The following is an 18,613-nucleotide window of genomic DNA, read 5'->3' as shown; positions in this document are numbered from 1 at the left end:
GGCCTTGGCAACTTCATTAGTGTATTAAGTGATCATACTTATACTTTCTCTTTCTTCTCCTCCTTCATTCAGACCAAAAACAACAACAACAAAAAAGCCTGAATCCTTTTAAATACCCTTTCTTTTCATATGTTCAGTATTTATCCAGACAATTTCCTCCAAATTTCAAAAAAAATTTTATTTTGAAAGAATGAGAGAAATAAGACAGAGGTATCAATTACCAAGAACAATGACACTGAAGAAAATACAATAGGTACTCTCCCCACACACAACCCCCCACCCCTTTTCCCATCCCTGGCACAATAATACTAAAACCATCAAAGCACATTTAACAAGGAGAAACAGCAGTATGTGATGAAGGAAGCAAATTTCCATACTGCTCAATCCAACTAACCCATGTCAAATGTCCTTCCCCCAGCTAAACTCCACCTACTGGAATGATAAAGAAGTGTAGGGAAGACAACTCTGGGGGTGATTTGAACTCTGCTTACACTGGCAAAGTTCAGTGAAGAATCAATAGGGGTAGTAAATCTGTTTGGCAGGGAAACAGGATGCAGCTTCTCTGTCAATTTTCAGAGACAGTTTCAGAGAATAGCTAATGTTTGAGATTCCGATTTCTAACAAGACCAATGCCTGCTCCCTCAACCACAACAGTGGAGCAGCTGCCAAATCCTGGTTAGCTACTAAGAATAGTGGAAGTGAGGCAGCTGTGAGCTTAAGAAAATCCGAAGAAGATGTCTAGTAACAAGATTACTGTTTCAGTTTTTAAATGTTAGTAAAAGAACTTAGTAGGTTGGGCTTGAACAAAAGCAAGGTGAAACCTCCTATTTTATCACTTGAAGAATAGACCATCAATTGACTGCATGTATCCTTTGTTTAAATTAAACTCAATATGAAGTATTTAAAACTTAACTATTGAAGCAAAGGCTAATTAATTAATTTTACACATAACTCAGTGTTTCAAATTAAAGGAATTTTTCCCTAAAGTGGTGAGTTTAAGTTTTCAGCTTTATCTAGAGAACATACCATCCCCACCAGGGAACAGGTCACTTGTTTTATACCAAAAATGGAATTCTCTTTTTAGGAAATTTGTTTTATTCTATCTTTACTGGAATCAATTTATAAAGGGAAGGATACCTGTGCAGGATTAGTTCAAGATCAGAGCCTTCTCCACATGTGGGTGTGTGTACACACACAGTAGTTCAATACATTTCCCCACACATAATCTCACAGTCACATGCTTGCTGGAGTCCATCTCACAAATACACTTCAATAGTAGCCTTATACATGTACATGCAGCAAGATGTGAGCATTGCCCCAGAGTGATTACAGGTGGTGCACAAATGTCAATGTGGGGAGGTCATTTTAGAGTACAATGTACACAAGCCAATTAACTTGCAGATTATATTTTCCATTTTCCCCAAGATAAATAAATCAAATGAAAAATACACACTGACATCTTCCTGGGTGTCATGGAGGCAACTGCCTGGAAGGTCCACTTTTTGCACTTCCACTTTCCTATGACACCTTCACTTTGCCCTGAGGGGCCTTTTCATATAAGGAGGGTTGATCCTCAGCATTCTCAGGCAAGGGCTTCTTCTCAGAAGACCGATCTTCAGGCTTGCGGGCAATCAGCAGGCGGCAAGTGAGCAGAATTCCAAACACCAGAGCATGGGCATAGCGTTTGAGAGGATCACCAACCAGCTGGTGAAAGAAGAGCACAGCCAACACCAACAAGAGTAGGAAGAAGTTGGCCACATCTTTGGGACGCCCAGGCACAAGGGTCATGACAATGCCGCAGGCTACTTCAAGGGCACCGATGCTTTTTCGGAGGAGAATGGAATTGATGCCCATTTTCTTCAGCAGAGGGAGAGCTCGAACATAGCTCTTGTAAGCACGTTTCTAGAATGGGAATGTCATAAGAAAAACACTGTGTTAACCATGACTAACATTCAAATGAAGAAAAACAAACAGGGGCCTCCTTCCCTGTTATGGCAGTTACACACCAGCCAAGGGAATCCCATTTTTCACTTTGTCCCCTAAATAAAAGCCTTATAATTAAGAAAAAAGCAAGCAATCTGTTATGTTCCCTGTGATTTAAAACTTAGTAATAGTACTACTATGGTGTAAATATTTTTGTCCTCCCCAAATTCATGTTGAAATCCTAAACCACAAGATCATGGTATTAGTACATAAAGCCTTTGGGATTTAATAAGGCTGTGGGGTGAAGTCCTTATAAATGGGATAATGCCTTTATAAAAGAGGTCCCAGAGAGTGCTCTCTTGCCCCTTATACCATGTAAGGACACAGCTAGAAGTCACCAAAATGAATGTCCTCAACAGACACCAAATCTGCTGGCACCTTGACCTTGGACTTCCCTGACTCTAGAACCATGAGAAATAAGTTTCTGTTGTTTATGGTATTTTGTTATAGTAGTTTCAATGGACTAAGACATGCACGAAATGTCATAAAGCAAAGAATTTGGCTTCATAATTTTAAAAAGTTGTCAATTATAAATTATAACCATTGAGTTGAGGATGTAGCTTAGTAGTAGAGTGCTTGCCAGTACAAGGTACTGGATTCAATTCCTACCGCTGCTAAAAAGAAATCATAAGTCGGTTGGGGTTGTGGCTCAGTGGTAGAGCACTTGCCTAGTATGTATAAGGCACTGAGTTCAATTCTCAACACTGCATATAAATAAATTAAAATAAACTTAATCTTTTAAAGGGGAGCTCATTTATATTTTAAAAAAAGAAATTATAAGCATTAAGGATTTAAAAGAAAATTCACTGGGCCAATAAAAATTGGTATGTGTTAGCCACATCCACATTTCCTAGGGTCTGCCTTATACAAACCCAGATGCACATGAATGAATACCAAAAAATAAAACAAGGCAAGGCATGGTATGATAAAGCTTCTTTAAGTTGTACTTTCCTAGGGCTGGGGTTGTGGCTCAGTGGTAGCGCTTTTGCTTAGCATTTTGCAATGCCCTGGGTTTGATCCTCAGCACCACATAAAAAGAAATAAGTAAAATAAAAAAATATATTAAAAAGTTGTACTTCCCTAATTTGGCATTTATGATACTTCCAAAAAGAACTGAACTGGATTTTACATTTGTGGAATCTATAAAAATTGCTGTGCAAATAGAGAAATAAAAATGTATGTAAATATTAGCTCCTTATATATCTTAATATAATAAGACAAAAATCATTCCACTGTTCATTGAAATAAACTTTAGACATTTACGAGATAATACTTTTGTTAGCTTAATTCAAATACTTATTGAACACCTACTTTGGTATGTGCATTGAAAATACAGAGAGAACTAAGGCAGGATCAGGAAGCTCTCAGTCTAGTGGGGGGTGGATATGTAAATGACATTATTATAGCAGCATGTTTAATTGTATATAATAGATGTCTGTACAAGGTCCAATGGCAACCCAAAAGGAAACGTTATAGGACAGAAGAAGGAGTCACTAGATATATTACAAAATAATAGAATTATATAGATTTTAGGGTAATAGGTCATTCATAGTTTTCACTATTCAGATTGGCATAATCCTCATTTGGGAGTATATTGATGACATTTTTATCAAGTGTCTTACTAGTTTGGTCCACTGCTTTATTTTTCATTAAAAAAATCTATTCACTGACCCAGTATTTATTGTCTCCCTGTGCTAGGCACTGTATTAAGTATTCTGGATACAGACATCAATCATTCAAAGAGCACTGCCATCCTGAAGCTTAAAGTTTACAAGGGAAAAAGTAGATATGTAAAAGCATAAATGGAATAAAATGTTGTGAGTGCTGAATAAAATTATGTATTGGGTACAGAGGAAGCACATCAGAGAGTGGTCAAATCTCCCTAGATGATGACAGAAAATTGAGAGTTAAATCTTCAAAGAAGAGTAGGCATTTGCAAGATCAATACAGGAAGGGCTTTGCTGACAGAGAAAGCTGGATGAGAAAAGGCCCCTAAAGCACAAAATAGACTGGTTTGTTGCAAACACTTCCTGAGTTTAGCATAGATTGGGGGAGGAAAGGAAGAGAGGTGAGATGTAAAACAGAAGAAATAGATATGAATTGGGTCATGAAGAATGGTGTCTGGCTGGGCAGGGTGGCACACGCCTGTAATCCCAGCGGTTCGGAAGGCTGAGACAGTAGGATGGCAAGTTCAAAGCCAGCCTCAGCAATAGTGAGGCACTAAGCAACTCAGTGAGACCCTGTCTCTAAATAAAATACAAAATAGGGCTGGGGATGTGGCTCAGTGGCCGAGTGCCTCTGAGTTCAGTCCCTGGTACCAAAAACAAAAACAAAAAAGAATGGTGTTTGTTTTTGTGTTATGGAGCTTTAGACTTTGTCCTATAAGCCAGGGGGAGTAATGTAATCAATTTGCTTTATTAAGGAAGGTTCTTCTGGAAATAGAATGAAGGATGGATTGGGAGAGAGATACTTGGAAACAAAGAGATCAGGTAGAGACCTGGACTAGCATTGAAGATAGAAAAAAAAATAAGTTAAGAATACTTTGAGGGGCTGGGGATGTGGCTCAAGCAGTAGCGCGCTCACCTGGCATGCGTGCGACCCGGGTTCGATCCTCAGCACCACATATCAACAAAGATGTGTCCACCGAGAACTATAAAATAAATATTAAAAATTCTCTCTCTCTCTCTCTCTCTCTCTCTCTCTCTCTCTCTCTCTCTCCTCTCTCACTCTCTCTTTTTAAAAAAAAAGAATACTTTGATATACCCAAAGGACTTAAAATCAGTGTACTATAGTGATATAGCCACACCAATGTTTATAGCAGCTGAATTCACAATAGCTAAACTGTGGAACCAATCTAGATGCCCATCAATAGATGAATTGATAAAGAAACTGTGGAATATTACTCAGCATTAAAAGAGAATAAAATTGTGGCATTTTCAGGTGAATGGATGGAATTGGAGAATATTATGCTTAGCGAAATAAGCCAGTCCCTAAAAACTAAAGGTCAAATGTTTTCACTGATTAGTGGATACTGATCTACAATGGTGGTGGTGGTGGTGGTGGGGGAAGAATGGAGGATCTTTGGATTGGGCAAAAGGAAGATTGGGGAAAGGTTATAAGGATAGGAAAGATGGTGGAATGAGATGGACATCATTACCCTAGGTACATGGATGGTTACACGAATAGTATGTCTTTACACTGTGTACAACCAGAATTGAAATGTTGTGCTCCATTTGTGCATGATGAATTGAAATGCATTCTGCTGTCATGTACAACTAAGTAGAACAGATTTTTTTAAAAGATTTTTAAAAGAATACTTTGAAAGCATAATCAACAGAACTTGGCGTCTTATTGGTTGTAGCCACTGAAGAAAAGAGTCAAGAAAGATTCTGAGGTCTTTGGTGTGGATGCCTGGGTAAACAGGTGTTACCATTTTCCAAACATGAGAAAATATTGGGAGAGATGGGAGTAGGAGGACTAAGAGAAACTTGATTTGGGGTTTTTGAATCAAGATACCTTTAAAAGCACCCAAGTGGAGATGATTTGTAGGCAGCTCAATTAGAGAAGTCTGGGCTAATGATCAAGCATGGATAGTCATCAGTATGCCCAAGGAGGGTATATACAATTCTGTGACAGACATTTAAGATATGGGAAGGAAAAGAGAGTCCACAAAGCACACAGAACAAAGTTATGGTCAAAAAAGTGAGAGGAAAATCAGGAGAGAGAATCTCAGGCACCAAGAGGAGTTTGTTGTTGTTGTTGTTTTTGTACCAGGTATTGGACTCAGGGGTGCTTAACCAGTGAGCCATATTCCCGGCCCTTTTTTATATTTCATTTTGAGACAGGGTTTCACACTGAGTTGCTAAGAGCCTCACTAAATTGCTTAGACTGGCTTTGAACTCATAATCCTTCTGCCTCAACCTCCCAAATCACTGGGATTACAGACATGTACCACTGCACCCGGCCCCAAAAGGAGTTTTAAGAAGGGCTGGGGTTGTGACTCAGTGGCAAGAGTGCTTGCCTAGCATGAGTGAGGCACTGGGTTCAATTCTCAGTACCTCATATAAATAAATAAAACAAATGTTCATTAACAACTAAAAAAAAATTAAAAGAAGAGACTAATGGGTTTGTGGGTGTAACTCAGTGATAGAGCATGTGCGTGAGTTTCTTTTAATCCCCAGTGTGCATGTGAATGCCCTCTACACTCACACACAAAAGGCAGCAGATGGGCTGGGGATATAGCTCAGTTGGTAGAGTACTTGCCTTGCATGCACAAGGCCCTGGGTTCAATCCTCAGCCCTGGGGGGAGGGGGGCAAAAAAGCACCAGATGTCATACAATTACAATCAGCCCTTCATACCTACAGGTTCCACCTCTATGGATTCAACCAACTGCAAATAAAAAGTGTTTTTAAAAATTAAATCTGGCTGGGCATGGTAGTGCATTCCTGTAATCTCAGCAGCTTGGGAGGCTAAGACAGGAAGATCGGAAGTTGAAGGCCAGGCTCAAAATAATTTAGTGAGATCCTAAGCAACTCAGTCTCTAAATAAAATAATAAAATATTTTTAAAAGGATGGGGATGTGGCTCAGTGGTTTAGTGCCTCTGGGTTCAATCCCCAGCACACACACAAAAAAAGACTGATGGCTTAGTGGGGGGAAAAAAAGCATGAGAATAGACCCAAGTAAACTTGACTTCCAATTTCAATTGCACCACTTTCTTTTTTATTTGTTCTTTTTAGATATACATGACAGCAAAGTGTATTTTGACATATTATACAACATGGAGTGTAACTTATTCTAATTGGGTGTGCCACTTTCTTTTCTTTTTCTTTTGGTCCCAGGAATTGAACCTAGGGCTATTTAACCACTAAGCCACATCCCCAGCTTTTTTTATTTTTTATTTTGACACAGTGTCTCATTAAGTTGCTTAGGGCCTTGCTAAGTTGCTGAGCCTGACCTTGAACTTGTGGTCCTCCTGCCTCAGCCTTCTTGCTGGGATTACAGGCATGTGCCACTGCTCTTGGCTCAACTCTGCCACTTTCTAGTGGGATGTTCATGAGTAACTTATTTGACCTCTATGTCTCATTTTCCTCACCAGGTTGGGGACAAAGGCAAAGAAAGTAAGTCTACTTGCCTTGGTGAAAAATTTAAGGGGTTATCAAAAACACTCATTAATCAAGATAAATAATATCTGTAATGAATAAGATATAAAAATTTTAAATAGATAAAAATGTGGTATATATACATAATGGAATATTACTCAGCAATAAAAAAGAATAAAATCATGGCATTTGCAGGTTAATGGATGGAGTTAGAGAAGATAATGCTAAGTGAAGTTAGCCAATCCCAAAAAACCAAATGCTGAATGTTTTCTTTGATATAAGGAGGCTGATTCATAGTGGGATAGGGAGCGGGTGGTAGCATGAGAGGAATAGATGAACTCTAGATAGGGCCAAGGGGTTGAAGGGGAAGGGAGGGGGCATGGGGTTATTAATGATGGTGGAATGTGATGATCATTATTATCCAAAGTACAGGTATAGAAGACACAAATGGGTGTGAATATACTTTGTATACAGAGGTATGAAAAATTGTGCTCTATATGTGTAATAAGAATTGTAATGCATTCCACTGTCATATATAAATAGAAATAAATAAATAAATATTTTTTTAAAAAATAAATAAAGGTAGGCTCTGACTCTTAACTTACCTGACTTAACTTACTTGCCTCACTTAACTATCCCTAATCTCCTATCAGAGACCATCCCTATTTAAAATTTAAACTCATCTTGATCCCTACCTGATCCTGAGCACACAAAGAAATACAAAATGTTAGTTGTTCTTCCCCTCTCTTTCTCTCTCTTTTTTTTTTTTTTTTTTTTGTACCAGGGATTGACCCCAAGGGTGTTTAACCACTGAGCCCCAGCCCGTTTTATATTTTGAGACATGGTCTTGCTAAGTTGCTTAGGGCCTCACTAATTTGCTGAGTCTGGTTTTTAATTTGTGATTCTCTTACCTTAGCCTCCTGAGTTGCTGGGATTACAGGCGTGCACCACTATATATCCAGCTCTCTCTTTTCTTTATTAGATTAAATCAGGGATTTTTCAGAGAGAAATGAGGAAAGAGATTGACCAGTAGGTAAAATCTAGGCTGAGTACAGCCAAGCCCATGTGGAGCAGAACTGAGCCGAGGGTCAGAGGTGATGGTTAGAGGCTTACCCCTTTCCTCTGTTAGCCTGAATACACCACCTGCCTATGACCTCCTCCTCTGCAGGCAGCTGATGGTAGCAAGGAGACATTGGGAAAAGAAATATAGATCAAACAGACCTTCTCAACACTTTGTGTGAGTGTGTGTGTGTGTGTGTGTGTGTGTGTTGCTTAGGATCAAACCCAGGGCCTTGAGCATGCAAGGCAAGCACTCTACCAATTGAGCTATATTCCCAGCTCCTTAACACTTTTTAATTTTTTTATATTTATTTTTTAGTTGTAGTTGAACACAATACCTTTATTTTTTTTAAATTTATTTTTATGTGGTACTGAGGATTGAACCCAGGGCCTCACACGTGCTAGGCAAGCGCTCTACATACGGCTGAGCCACAACCACAGCCCAACACTTTTTTTGATGTGTTTTTTTTACTTGTTCTAATCAGTTATACATGATAGCAGAATGCATTTTGATCCATTGTACACAAATGGAGCACAACTTTTCATTTCTCTGGTTGTACATGATGTAGAGTCGCACCACATGTGCAGTCATACATGTACCTAGGGTATCTTTAACATTTTTTAAAATATGTATTTTAGTTATAGGTGGACACAATACCTTTATTTTATTTATTTGTATGTGGTGCTGAGGATGGAACACAGTGCCTCACACATGCTAGGCGAGCGCTGTACCGCTGAGCCACAACCCAGCCCCTTAACACTTTTAAGTAAGGGCCATTTCTAATTAGCAACATAAAGTTTCTCAAGGGGCAACTTCTAAATCCTAAGTGTAAGCTTCTTATTGATGAATACAGGAAGCAAGATGGGTTTTTCCAGTTAGTTCTGAGCTAAGACTTCCAAATGCTGGCTGAATGGCTTCTGGGAACTCTCTCTTTCTGGCTAGTGTTAACCACTTATTTAAGAATAGATCCTTGCCAAGCATTATGGCCTATGCCTATGATCCCAGAAGCTCAGGAGGCTGAGGCAGGAGGATCACAAGTTCGAGGCCAGCCTCAGCTACTTAGTGAGGTTCTAAGCAACTTAGCAAGACCCTGGGTCAAAATAAAAAATAAAAAGGGCTGGGGATGTGGCTCAGTGGTTTAAGAAGTGTTCCTGGGTTCAATCCCAGGTACCAAAAAATAGATTCTTATCTATAATGTAGTGCAATCTATAGCCTGGGTCCAAATTTCAGATGTTAAAATCAAGTACCTATGAATTCCAAGATCTTTTTTCTCTCAAGATCTTTTTTGTCTCAATTTGGTATAACTCTATATTCCTTTTTTTAAATATTTATTTTTAGTTTTAGGTGGACACAATATCTTCATTTTATTTTTATGTGGTGCTGATAATTGAACCCAGTGTCTCATGCATGGTAGGTGAGCACTCTACCACTGAGCCACAACCCCAGCCTCCCCACCTTTTTTTTTCTTTTTTTTTTTTTTTAGCTAACTTTTCTTTTTGGGGGGTACTTGGGATTGATCCCAGGGGCACTTAACCACTGAGCCACATCCCCAGCCCTTTTTTTTAATATTTTATTTTGTGACAGGGTCTTACTAAGTTGCTTAGGGCCTCAGGAAGTTACTGATTGATCCTGGATTTAAACTTGCAATCCTCCTGCCTCAGCCCCCCAAATTTCTAGGATTATAGGCATACACCACCCTAACCAGCCGTTTAGCCAACCTGTTAAACTGCAGCTGTGGATATTATTTTTTAAATATTTTTTTATTTTTTAGTTGTAGTTGGACAGAATACCTTTATTTCACTTACTTATTTTTATGTGGTGCTGAGGATCGAATCCAGGGTCCCACACGTGTGAGGCGAGTGCTCTACCACTGAGCTACAACCCCAGCCCATGTGGATATTTTTATGCACCTGTTGCCTCTTTCTTTCCTCTTTTTCTAAAAGAGAAAACTGTATGTAAATAAGTCATTTATCAAGTCTTTAGTTTAAAGCTGAGTAGGTATAGATAAGATCTATTTTGTAGAACTCCAAAGAGGTAATGTGTAGTTTGTTAGAGATGGAACTGAATTTGAATGGCTTTTTTTTTTTTTTTTCTTTTTGGTACCAGGGATTGAACCCATGGGTGTTTAACCACTGGGCCACATCTCCAGCCCTTTTTTATTTATTTATTTTTTATTTTGCGACAGGGTCTTTGTGAGTTGCTTAGGGCCTTGCTGATTGCTGAGGCTGGCTTTGAACTTGTGATCCTCCTGCCTCAGACTCTAGAGCCAGCCAGTGGGATTACAAGTGTGTAACACTGTGTTTGACTCTTGGCTGGCTCTTGACATTGTAGGAAGTTATTTATTCTTTCTCTTGTGGAATAACATAGAGACATCAAAAGAATCCTACTATTCCAAGCCCCATTATTATAGCTTGGTCCAGGCCACCTCATTTCTAACAATAGAATGGTCACAGTCTTGAGTCTATGGTGACTAGGTCTTTAAAGACTTTAATTGTATTGATAGTAAGAATAAAGAGAGTTGACCCATTCGTTTTCCAAAAGGGTCTTGCAATTCACTTTATTAGGTCCGTTTCTTTCCACTGAATTGAAGCAGACCCTGAAACCATAGTTTCCCTATAAGGGAAAGAATCAGGAAAGAGAAGGGTTTAGTCGATGTTTCTAATCCCCCAGTCAAAGGCAATCATGCAGCAATATCCTTGGACCAGTTTTTTTTTTTCCCCCAGGGGGCAGGAGGTGGGGTGTACCAGGGATTGAACCCAGGGGCACTTTACTACTGAGCTACATGCCAAGCCCTTTTTATTTTTTATGTTGAGACAGGGTCTTGCTAAATTGCCCAAGCTGGTTTTGAACTTACAATCTTCCTGCCTCAGTCTCCTGAGTCGCTGGGATTACAGGCCTGTGCCATTATGCCCAGCTCACCAGTATTCTTAAAAATGATCTAAATTCCAATTTTGGTTTTACCCCTAATTGCTTGGAAAAAAATACCATGTATTTTATTACCTCAGTTTCCCTTTTTTAATTGAAATGAGCATTTGGGGGATTTAGTTAAAGAATCACAGTGTACACATTTTATCATTAATGAACCACCCAACTAGAAATCCATATATTTGCAAGTCATGGTAATTTCAATAATAATAGTGATGAATCAAGCAGGTCCATTCTTGTGGTATGAGGACATATGATTCAGACATGAGCCAAAAGTATAAGGAGCCTTTCCTTAGTCATACCCCTTTTTCCCTTTTGTCATTTATTCCTCACCCCAGGGGCCATGATCTCAAATTAATGGCATTAAACCTTGAAAAGCTGAAAACTGTCAAATAACATTCATCTTTGATTATAATTAATAACAGACCTAAGCCAGCTAACACGACAAAATGGGGGAAAAGGGCAAGTGATTTGATCCACTTTAGGTCACTTATGCCAATTAGGTGAAAGAAAAAAATAGTTGGGCAAATAAACTGTATAATATACTTATATAAAATTCAAAAAATAGGTAAAACTAACTTATGTCATTAGAAGTCAGGATAGTAATTACCCTTGGGAGAGAAGTAACTGGAATCATCCGTGAGGGGCGTAGGGAGGGTGCTACTCAGTGCTTGCTCTTTTTTTTTAAATGGTACTGGGGATTGAACCCAGGGATTTTTACCATTGAAGTACATCCCCATTCCTTTTTATTTTTGAGACAGGTTCTTACTAAGTTGCTGAGGGTCTGGATAAGTTACTGAGACTGGCCTACAATTTGTGATCCTCTTGACTCAGCCTCCTGAATTTCTGGGATTATAGGCATGTGCCATGGCGCCAGGGTCAATATTATTTCTTGTCTTTGATGTCTGGGTACATGGGAGTATCCTGAAAATTCCTTGCGCGTGTCTTGGTATAAATGTTATACTTCAATAAAATTTACAGGGGAACAACAGTATGAGAGCAGAAGAGGGCACTCACAAAAAATACATTTTGTCTAAAAATCTCGATCTGGTTGCTATCTTAGACCATAAAGCCGACATAAGTGCTGCGAAATTTACTGACTCATGTATGATTTTCCTGAATTTCTGTTAAAAAAATCACCTGTGACATATATTGTTGTTTAAATGTAATAAAAAGCTCATCACCTGTTCCATTGCCAAATATCCCAAATATCCATATGAATGATAAACACTTTTAGAGCAATTCTACTTTCTATTGTCATTTAGTGCCCACCTTAAGAGGAAGCTGAAAAGCTTGGTCCTACTAACCATAGGGGATCCTTTCTACATTACATCTTAGGATAGAAAAGTCTGGTTTCAGGCTGGGGTTGTGGTTCAGTGGTAGAGTGCTTGCCTAGCACATGTGATCCTCAGCACCACATAAAAATGAAGTAAAGATATTGTGTTCACCTACAACTATATATATATATATATATATATATATATATATATACACACACACACACACACACACACACACACACATACACATATATATTACAAAAAGAGAAGTCTGGCTTCTACTGTCAAAGGTCACTGTGAAACAAACTAAACTGTTGGCCAGGCTACACATCTACAAGCTCTCTGACATAAACTCCATTGTGTAGATTAACTTGTGATGGCTAGCTGTGATAACTAAGTACAATCACTTCTTATCTCAGGGTCTCAGTTTCCTCTCTAAGGAAATAAACATTTGGTACAGAGAGCAGACTAAGCACCAGTGAATGACTACCTTATTATATTAAACATTAAATATGATTAATGTTCATTAAATATGAACATTAAATAAGCTGCCTGAACATTTTGGGTGTGTATCCCCAGGGTTCACAAATGGGAGGACAGATAACTAAATAACTAAATCAACCAAATCAACAAACCTCTACTATGAGGAGATTCAAAAAATCTAAGATGTGTCCCATTATCCTCAGGGCCAAAATTTTTTTGTTTCATTTTGACAGAATTTTGGTGTTTTGTTATCATTCCACATTTGGCTCCCTGTGCTGACAGGATAAAAGCACTGCTACAAAAAGCTGAATATCAAACTTAATTCAAATTAACCATTCATGTGTTAATCACTGCACAGGAAACTGCCTAGCAGCACCTGTAAGTACTGTCTTCCAATTCAAGTAAACTAATGAAGGCATTTAGTTAAAGGAATAGCAAATCATGTTGGATTCACGTAGGATTTAGAGTACTCTATAATACTTGCTTATTCTGGAGGAGGTATGAGACAACACATGCCAAATGGGCTATTCAGAGATGCATCTGCAAGTTCCACATGGGATCCACTGTGCATTACCCAGCAGCAAGTAGATTTTTTAGTACTAGCTGGTCATATAATTTTGTTTACCAGGGCACACAAAAATAGCATCTTTTTCTTCTAAATGCTTGATTTCAGTCCCTTAAACAGACCATTCAATTAGCTAGAAATCCACTGCATAAAATATAATAAATTATCATCATCACCTCATGCAGAGCATTTCTTTCTCTTTCTTTCTTTCTTTCTTTTTCTTTCTTTCTTTCTTTCTTTCTTTCTTTCTTTCTTTCTTTCTTTCTTTCTTTCTTTCTTTCTTTCTTTTTCTTTCTTCTTTCTCTCTTTCTCTCTTTCTCTCTTTCTTTCTTTCCTGAGAATCAAACCCAGGTTCTCATGCATGCTGGGCAAGGGCCCTACCACTGAGTTACATCACTAGCCCTCTCTCAGCATTTCTTGAACATCTACTACAGCAAACACTGTATAAGATACTTTCTTTTTAAAAATATTTTTAGATGTATAGACCTTTATTTTATTCATTTCCTTATATATGGTGCTGTGAATCGAATCCAGTGCCTCACACATACTAGGCAAGTGCTCTACAATTGAGCCACAGCCTCAGCCCCTGTATAAAATACTTTCATAAGCAATCTCTGTTCATATTTACAACCTTTTGAGATATTTATTATTATACGCATTTTGTAAATAAGGAAACTTAAACACCAAAATGCCAGGACACAAACCCAAGCCTGTATGAATCCAAAGCCTGCATTCTTGGGCTGGGAATGTAGCTTAGTGGTAGAGTATTTGCCTTTCATGTGTAAGGCCTTAGGTGTGATCTCCAGTACTTAAAACAACAACAACCACACACACACACACAAAAAAAAAAAAACTGTACTTTTTCCTCTAATCTTTTCTGGCCTCTCCAGTCAAGATGGGGGGGGGGTCATAATCATTTATCTATTCTGTTTTTAGCAGTGATTCTCCATGGAGGAAATAACACCTAAGCATAACACTAATGGTGTTAGAACAAGAAAAAAATTGGCAGAGAAGTAAAAACAAAACATCTAAATTTGAAAAATTGGTTCTAAAGTAAAAATAAAACAAAATCCAAAAATATAGATTGAGGAGTTGAACTGGTACAAAAAAAAGGGAGGCAGAACGTACCAGTTATTTTCAAGAATCAGTTGTAGGTTCTGGCATGCAAAAAAAAAAAAATCCAATAATTTTAAACACCAATGACCCCTCCACTGGGAGTATTGGCTCGTGAACTTGGTTTCTAATCTCTGCTCCAACAACAGCTTACCCTATGACCTTGGATAAGTCATTAAACTTGCTGTGCTTCAGTTTATCCATCAGTAAAATAAGAATAGCTAATAAAATGAATCTATCTCACAGAGCTGTTTTAAAAAACAAATCATCTTAAAAGCAATAATAGCTACAACAGCATTTTAAGATCTTATGAGAAATGCCACTGCAGTCAATACATGACTAACCCCATCAATGCAGAGGAATCACTCATAAATGGAAAACAGAAAATTCCAGATAATCATCCAATCTGATCTAGGCTTGGGGTTCTTAGGGACTATTGACCTCTTCTAAAAAACAATAAATAGCTCCTGAACTGCATAATCAAGAGAAAATCAAAGAAATCTGAGGGGGGGGTGACCAATTAAGGTCTTTTTTTTTTGGTGTGTGTGTGTGTGTGTGTGTGTGTGTGTGTGTAGTGCTAGTGATTGAACCCAGGGCTTTGTGCATGTGAGGTAAGCACTCTACCAACTGAGCTATATCCCCAGCCCTACAATGACTCTCTTATTCATCATCCATTATATGTGTGTATGTGTATATATACACATATATATACATATACAAAAAATATGTATACACATATGTGTATATATATACATACAAAAAACTGTACTTTTGTGTGTATATATATGTACACATACACACACACTTCTATATATATATATATACACAGATACACATATATATGTGTATATGTGTGTATGTATATCTACATACAAACACACATTGAGTGCCTTCTTTGTACTAGAATTAAATCTCCCCTTTTCCTATGGGCTTAAGAATAAAGCTGGGCCAAGCCTAGGCACTATGCAGTGGGTCTATCCCAGAGAGCCATCTCTATCCCGATGCTCAGTACAGGAAAGGACCCTGAAAAAGGGCAGTCTCAAAATCCCCTTCAAAGCTTCATACCACAGTGACATCTACCTCCCAGTTAGATGTAGTCTTTCCATTCCTTCCAGATGCTCATGAGCACAGAAGCATAGATGTGAATACACACACACACACACACACACACACACATACACACACAGTGGTTCCACTCTACTATTTTAGATTATAATTATTTAAATATGTTCCCACATATGACATGAAATCTTCATGTTTGTTTCTTCTTTCTTTCATTAGATTGCAATAGACAGCTCTACTCCCTAGGAACAAGCCTACTGTAAACCCATGTGTGGCTGGTCCTCCTCATGAGCTCCTGCCAAGCTGGTAGGAAGCTTCCCGGTGACTCCATCTTAGTTGGATTGTCTGCAGAGCCTAACACTGTACTTAGGGCACAGCTTTGGTGGCCTTTAAAGCAGCTGAGCAAGGTATGGAGATCAAGATTTATACTGAAGAAGGGTACAACTTCCCTAAGACAGGGAAAGCCTTAAAATACTATGGTGCACACACACAAATACATAAATATATGTACATATGAAGAGTAAAGCAAGAACACATTCATTTATTTATAATATAACATTAAACTACTGTAACCAAGACAAAAATATAGTGACATTTCCCCTGCACCTTCTCCATCTGCCCCAATCTTTTCAAACCCTTTGGTGGCTTCTGTTACCTCACCCCCCCCACACACACCAGACTGCCTTAGATACTCATTTTGACCTGATTTCAATTCCATCTGGTCAAACATGCTGGGAGGAGGGGAGGGGGGAAAGGAGAAGGATATTAGGATTTGCCACTGGGGCTAGACTTAAGCCCTGAGTTCCAGCCACCCTCCCCCACCCCAGGTTGATCCTGTGGTTAAGAAGAAATGGAAAGCTCTAGCTCAAACCCTGAGACAGAAACCAGAGCTGCCTGCAAACATTTTCTGAGCATCTATAATTTGCCAGTGTCCATCCATTTGCAGCTCACGTTGAGGGGCCCTGGAAAGCTCTGCATTGGGCTCCAGGAGAGTGATTAATTCATCTCAACGTGTGAAGCTATTTCTCTCAGCATCAGCCCTAACAGGGAGTCCCTCTTGCCTCTTTTCTGTCTCCCTTCTGTTCCTCCCCTAAGCTCATTTCCTTCTTGACCTTGAGAGCCCAGTAATGTGCTCCCTCCCATTACTGGCAGTCTGGCAAAGGCTTGGAGAAGCAGGTGCCCTTCATCTGGGGCGGGGAAACGAAGAGGTAAAGTGACAGGGGGAGAGGCAACCGATGAAAGTGCTGGAAACATTCTTGCTACCTCCTAGCACTCCACAACATAAAAGCAAGTCCTCATCACACCCAACTGAGGAAAGCAGCCCAGCCCCCAGGTTGCAGAGATGTTTTGGCCAGTCACCTTCGGTGATTCCAACTCTGCAGAGGGGAAAACCTGCAGAGGGCCTGGCCCCAGGCATCCATTGGAGGAAAGGTGGGATTATGGACTGTTTTGCAGGAGAGAAAAGGCAGACTTTGCAGATTAGCCTACATTAAAAAACAAAATAAAATATCTAGCTCTCTCTTAGGAGAAGGGCAGAAGCAGGAGCTCAATGACCTTTATTTGGGCCAAGACTGCTTTGTCTTAAGGATCCAGATACGTGCAGGGGAGCTAGAGGAATACTATCAGCTCTGTGCCTGGGGTGAAGAATACCTACCTAGCCAGCCCCTACAAATTGCTCCTTTTAGTAACCCATTCTTCCCAGCTCTCCCCCTCTTCCTTCTTTGTTCCTCCCTAAAATAAATAAACTCTCTGGCTTCTTAAACTCTTAGCTCGGAGGTTAGGAATCAGACTTGCAGACTGGTGCCCTGGACTTTGGGTGTGTGCTGGAAAGAGGGAAGGACTCCTGCCAATGACAGGTGTTACACCGGGCTCAGCCTTCTGGTTTACTTGGGGTTGGGGGGTACTCGCTGGTCAGCCCCTCCCCCCACTGATATTCAGTGATTCCAAAACAGTTGCTCCCAGTATAGCCCACGAATGAAATCGCTCTTGTCCAACTGCTCCTCCCGAGCTGCAAAGTTGTTGGGGAGAAAGGAAGATCTAGGGTGGGGGTAGAGGTTAAGGGGATGGGACTAGAGACGGAGAAAGAAGGGGAGAGGTACCAGAAATCCCATGGGGGTGCGCTCCTCATCGCCGGTTTGCCTCACTTACCATCTCACTGTAGGCATCCTTGCTGAGCCTGGGGGTCAACTTGATAGTCCCCATGAAAACAAAGAAGAGTCCCAGGGCCACTGAGAGGGCCACGATAGTTACGGTTCTGGGGGATGCCATAAGGTCACCAAAGCAGGTCCCAACTAATCCTTCTGCTTTGCGCACCCGTCGGTCTAAGGCGCAGGCAGTTAGCACAGGGAGAGCTAGAGGGACGCTGCGGAGGCAGCAGGCAGCCAGAATGACAAAGAGAGAGGAGGGAGCTCGAGAGAAAAATTGAGAGATCGAGATTCAACCACTCTCACTACAACAATCGCTGGGTCCTAATGCCCTACGCTTGCACCTCACAGGCCAAAAAGATAGTCTGGAAATTAAAGGAAGCCCTAAACTGAGGCGGGGAGTTCAAGTTTTTAATGGAGAGAAAGTAGCTTTATGCCTCAAATTCTGTCATTGAACATCCCCTGGAATGAAGAATTAAGGAAGACTTCCTACCAGGCCACTTTTCCTTTCCCGTCCCACCATTCTCCTTTAGTTATTCACCCCCTTTTTCTACCGCTGTCTTTCTCTTCTTTTCCCTTAATCAAAACGTTAGTCCTCAAAGAGTCACTGGTGTCTGAAGTGGGTAACACTGGACAATAAAAGTGCAAAGTTGTCAGGCTTGACTGCAGCCAAATGAAGGCTTTATCTCTTCCTCAAAATCCTTTAATGATTCCCATTGCTCAACGATTAACTCCAGTTTTTAATTGGATATTCAAAACACTCCACATTTTGACCCCTGTCACTTTGAAGATGTATCTTTCAATACCTCCCAATTGCCATGTGCCACCCCACATCTCTCTATTCATGGTCCCATACTACTTGCCCCTTCCCACCACTCCTCCCTTTGATCACTCCCC

The 18,613-nt window shown here is 39.8% G+C and overlaps 1 protein-coding gene across 1 annotated transcript; it reads right to left on the bottom strand.

Moving 5' to 3' along the window:
• Window positions 1–1,518: 1,518 nt before the first annotated feature.
• Tmem35a (transmembrane protein 35A) lies at window positions 1,519–17,840 on the bottom strand. The gene is made up of 2 exons (XM_026410530.2): window positions 17,721–17,840; window positions 1,519–1,902 (listed from the first exon to the last, which is right to left on the bottom strand). Exons 1-2 carry the CDS (start codon window positions 17,838–17,840, stop codon window positions 1,519–1,521), a joined length of 504 nt encoding a protein of 167 aa, XP_026266315.1.
• Between the last annotated feature and the right edge of the window lie 773 nt (window positions 17,841–18,613).

The sequence above is a fragment of the Urocitellus parryii genome, chromosome X, assembly GCF_045843805.1.
Source record: "Urocitellus parryii isolate mUroPar1 chromosome X, mUroPar1.hap1, whole genome shotgun sequence".
Taxonomy (NCBI): Eukaryota; Metazoa; Chordata; class Mammalia; order Rodentia; family Sciuridae; genus Urocitellus; species Urocitellus parryii.
This window is presented reverse-complemented; position numbering and strand designations above follow the sequence as displayed.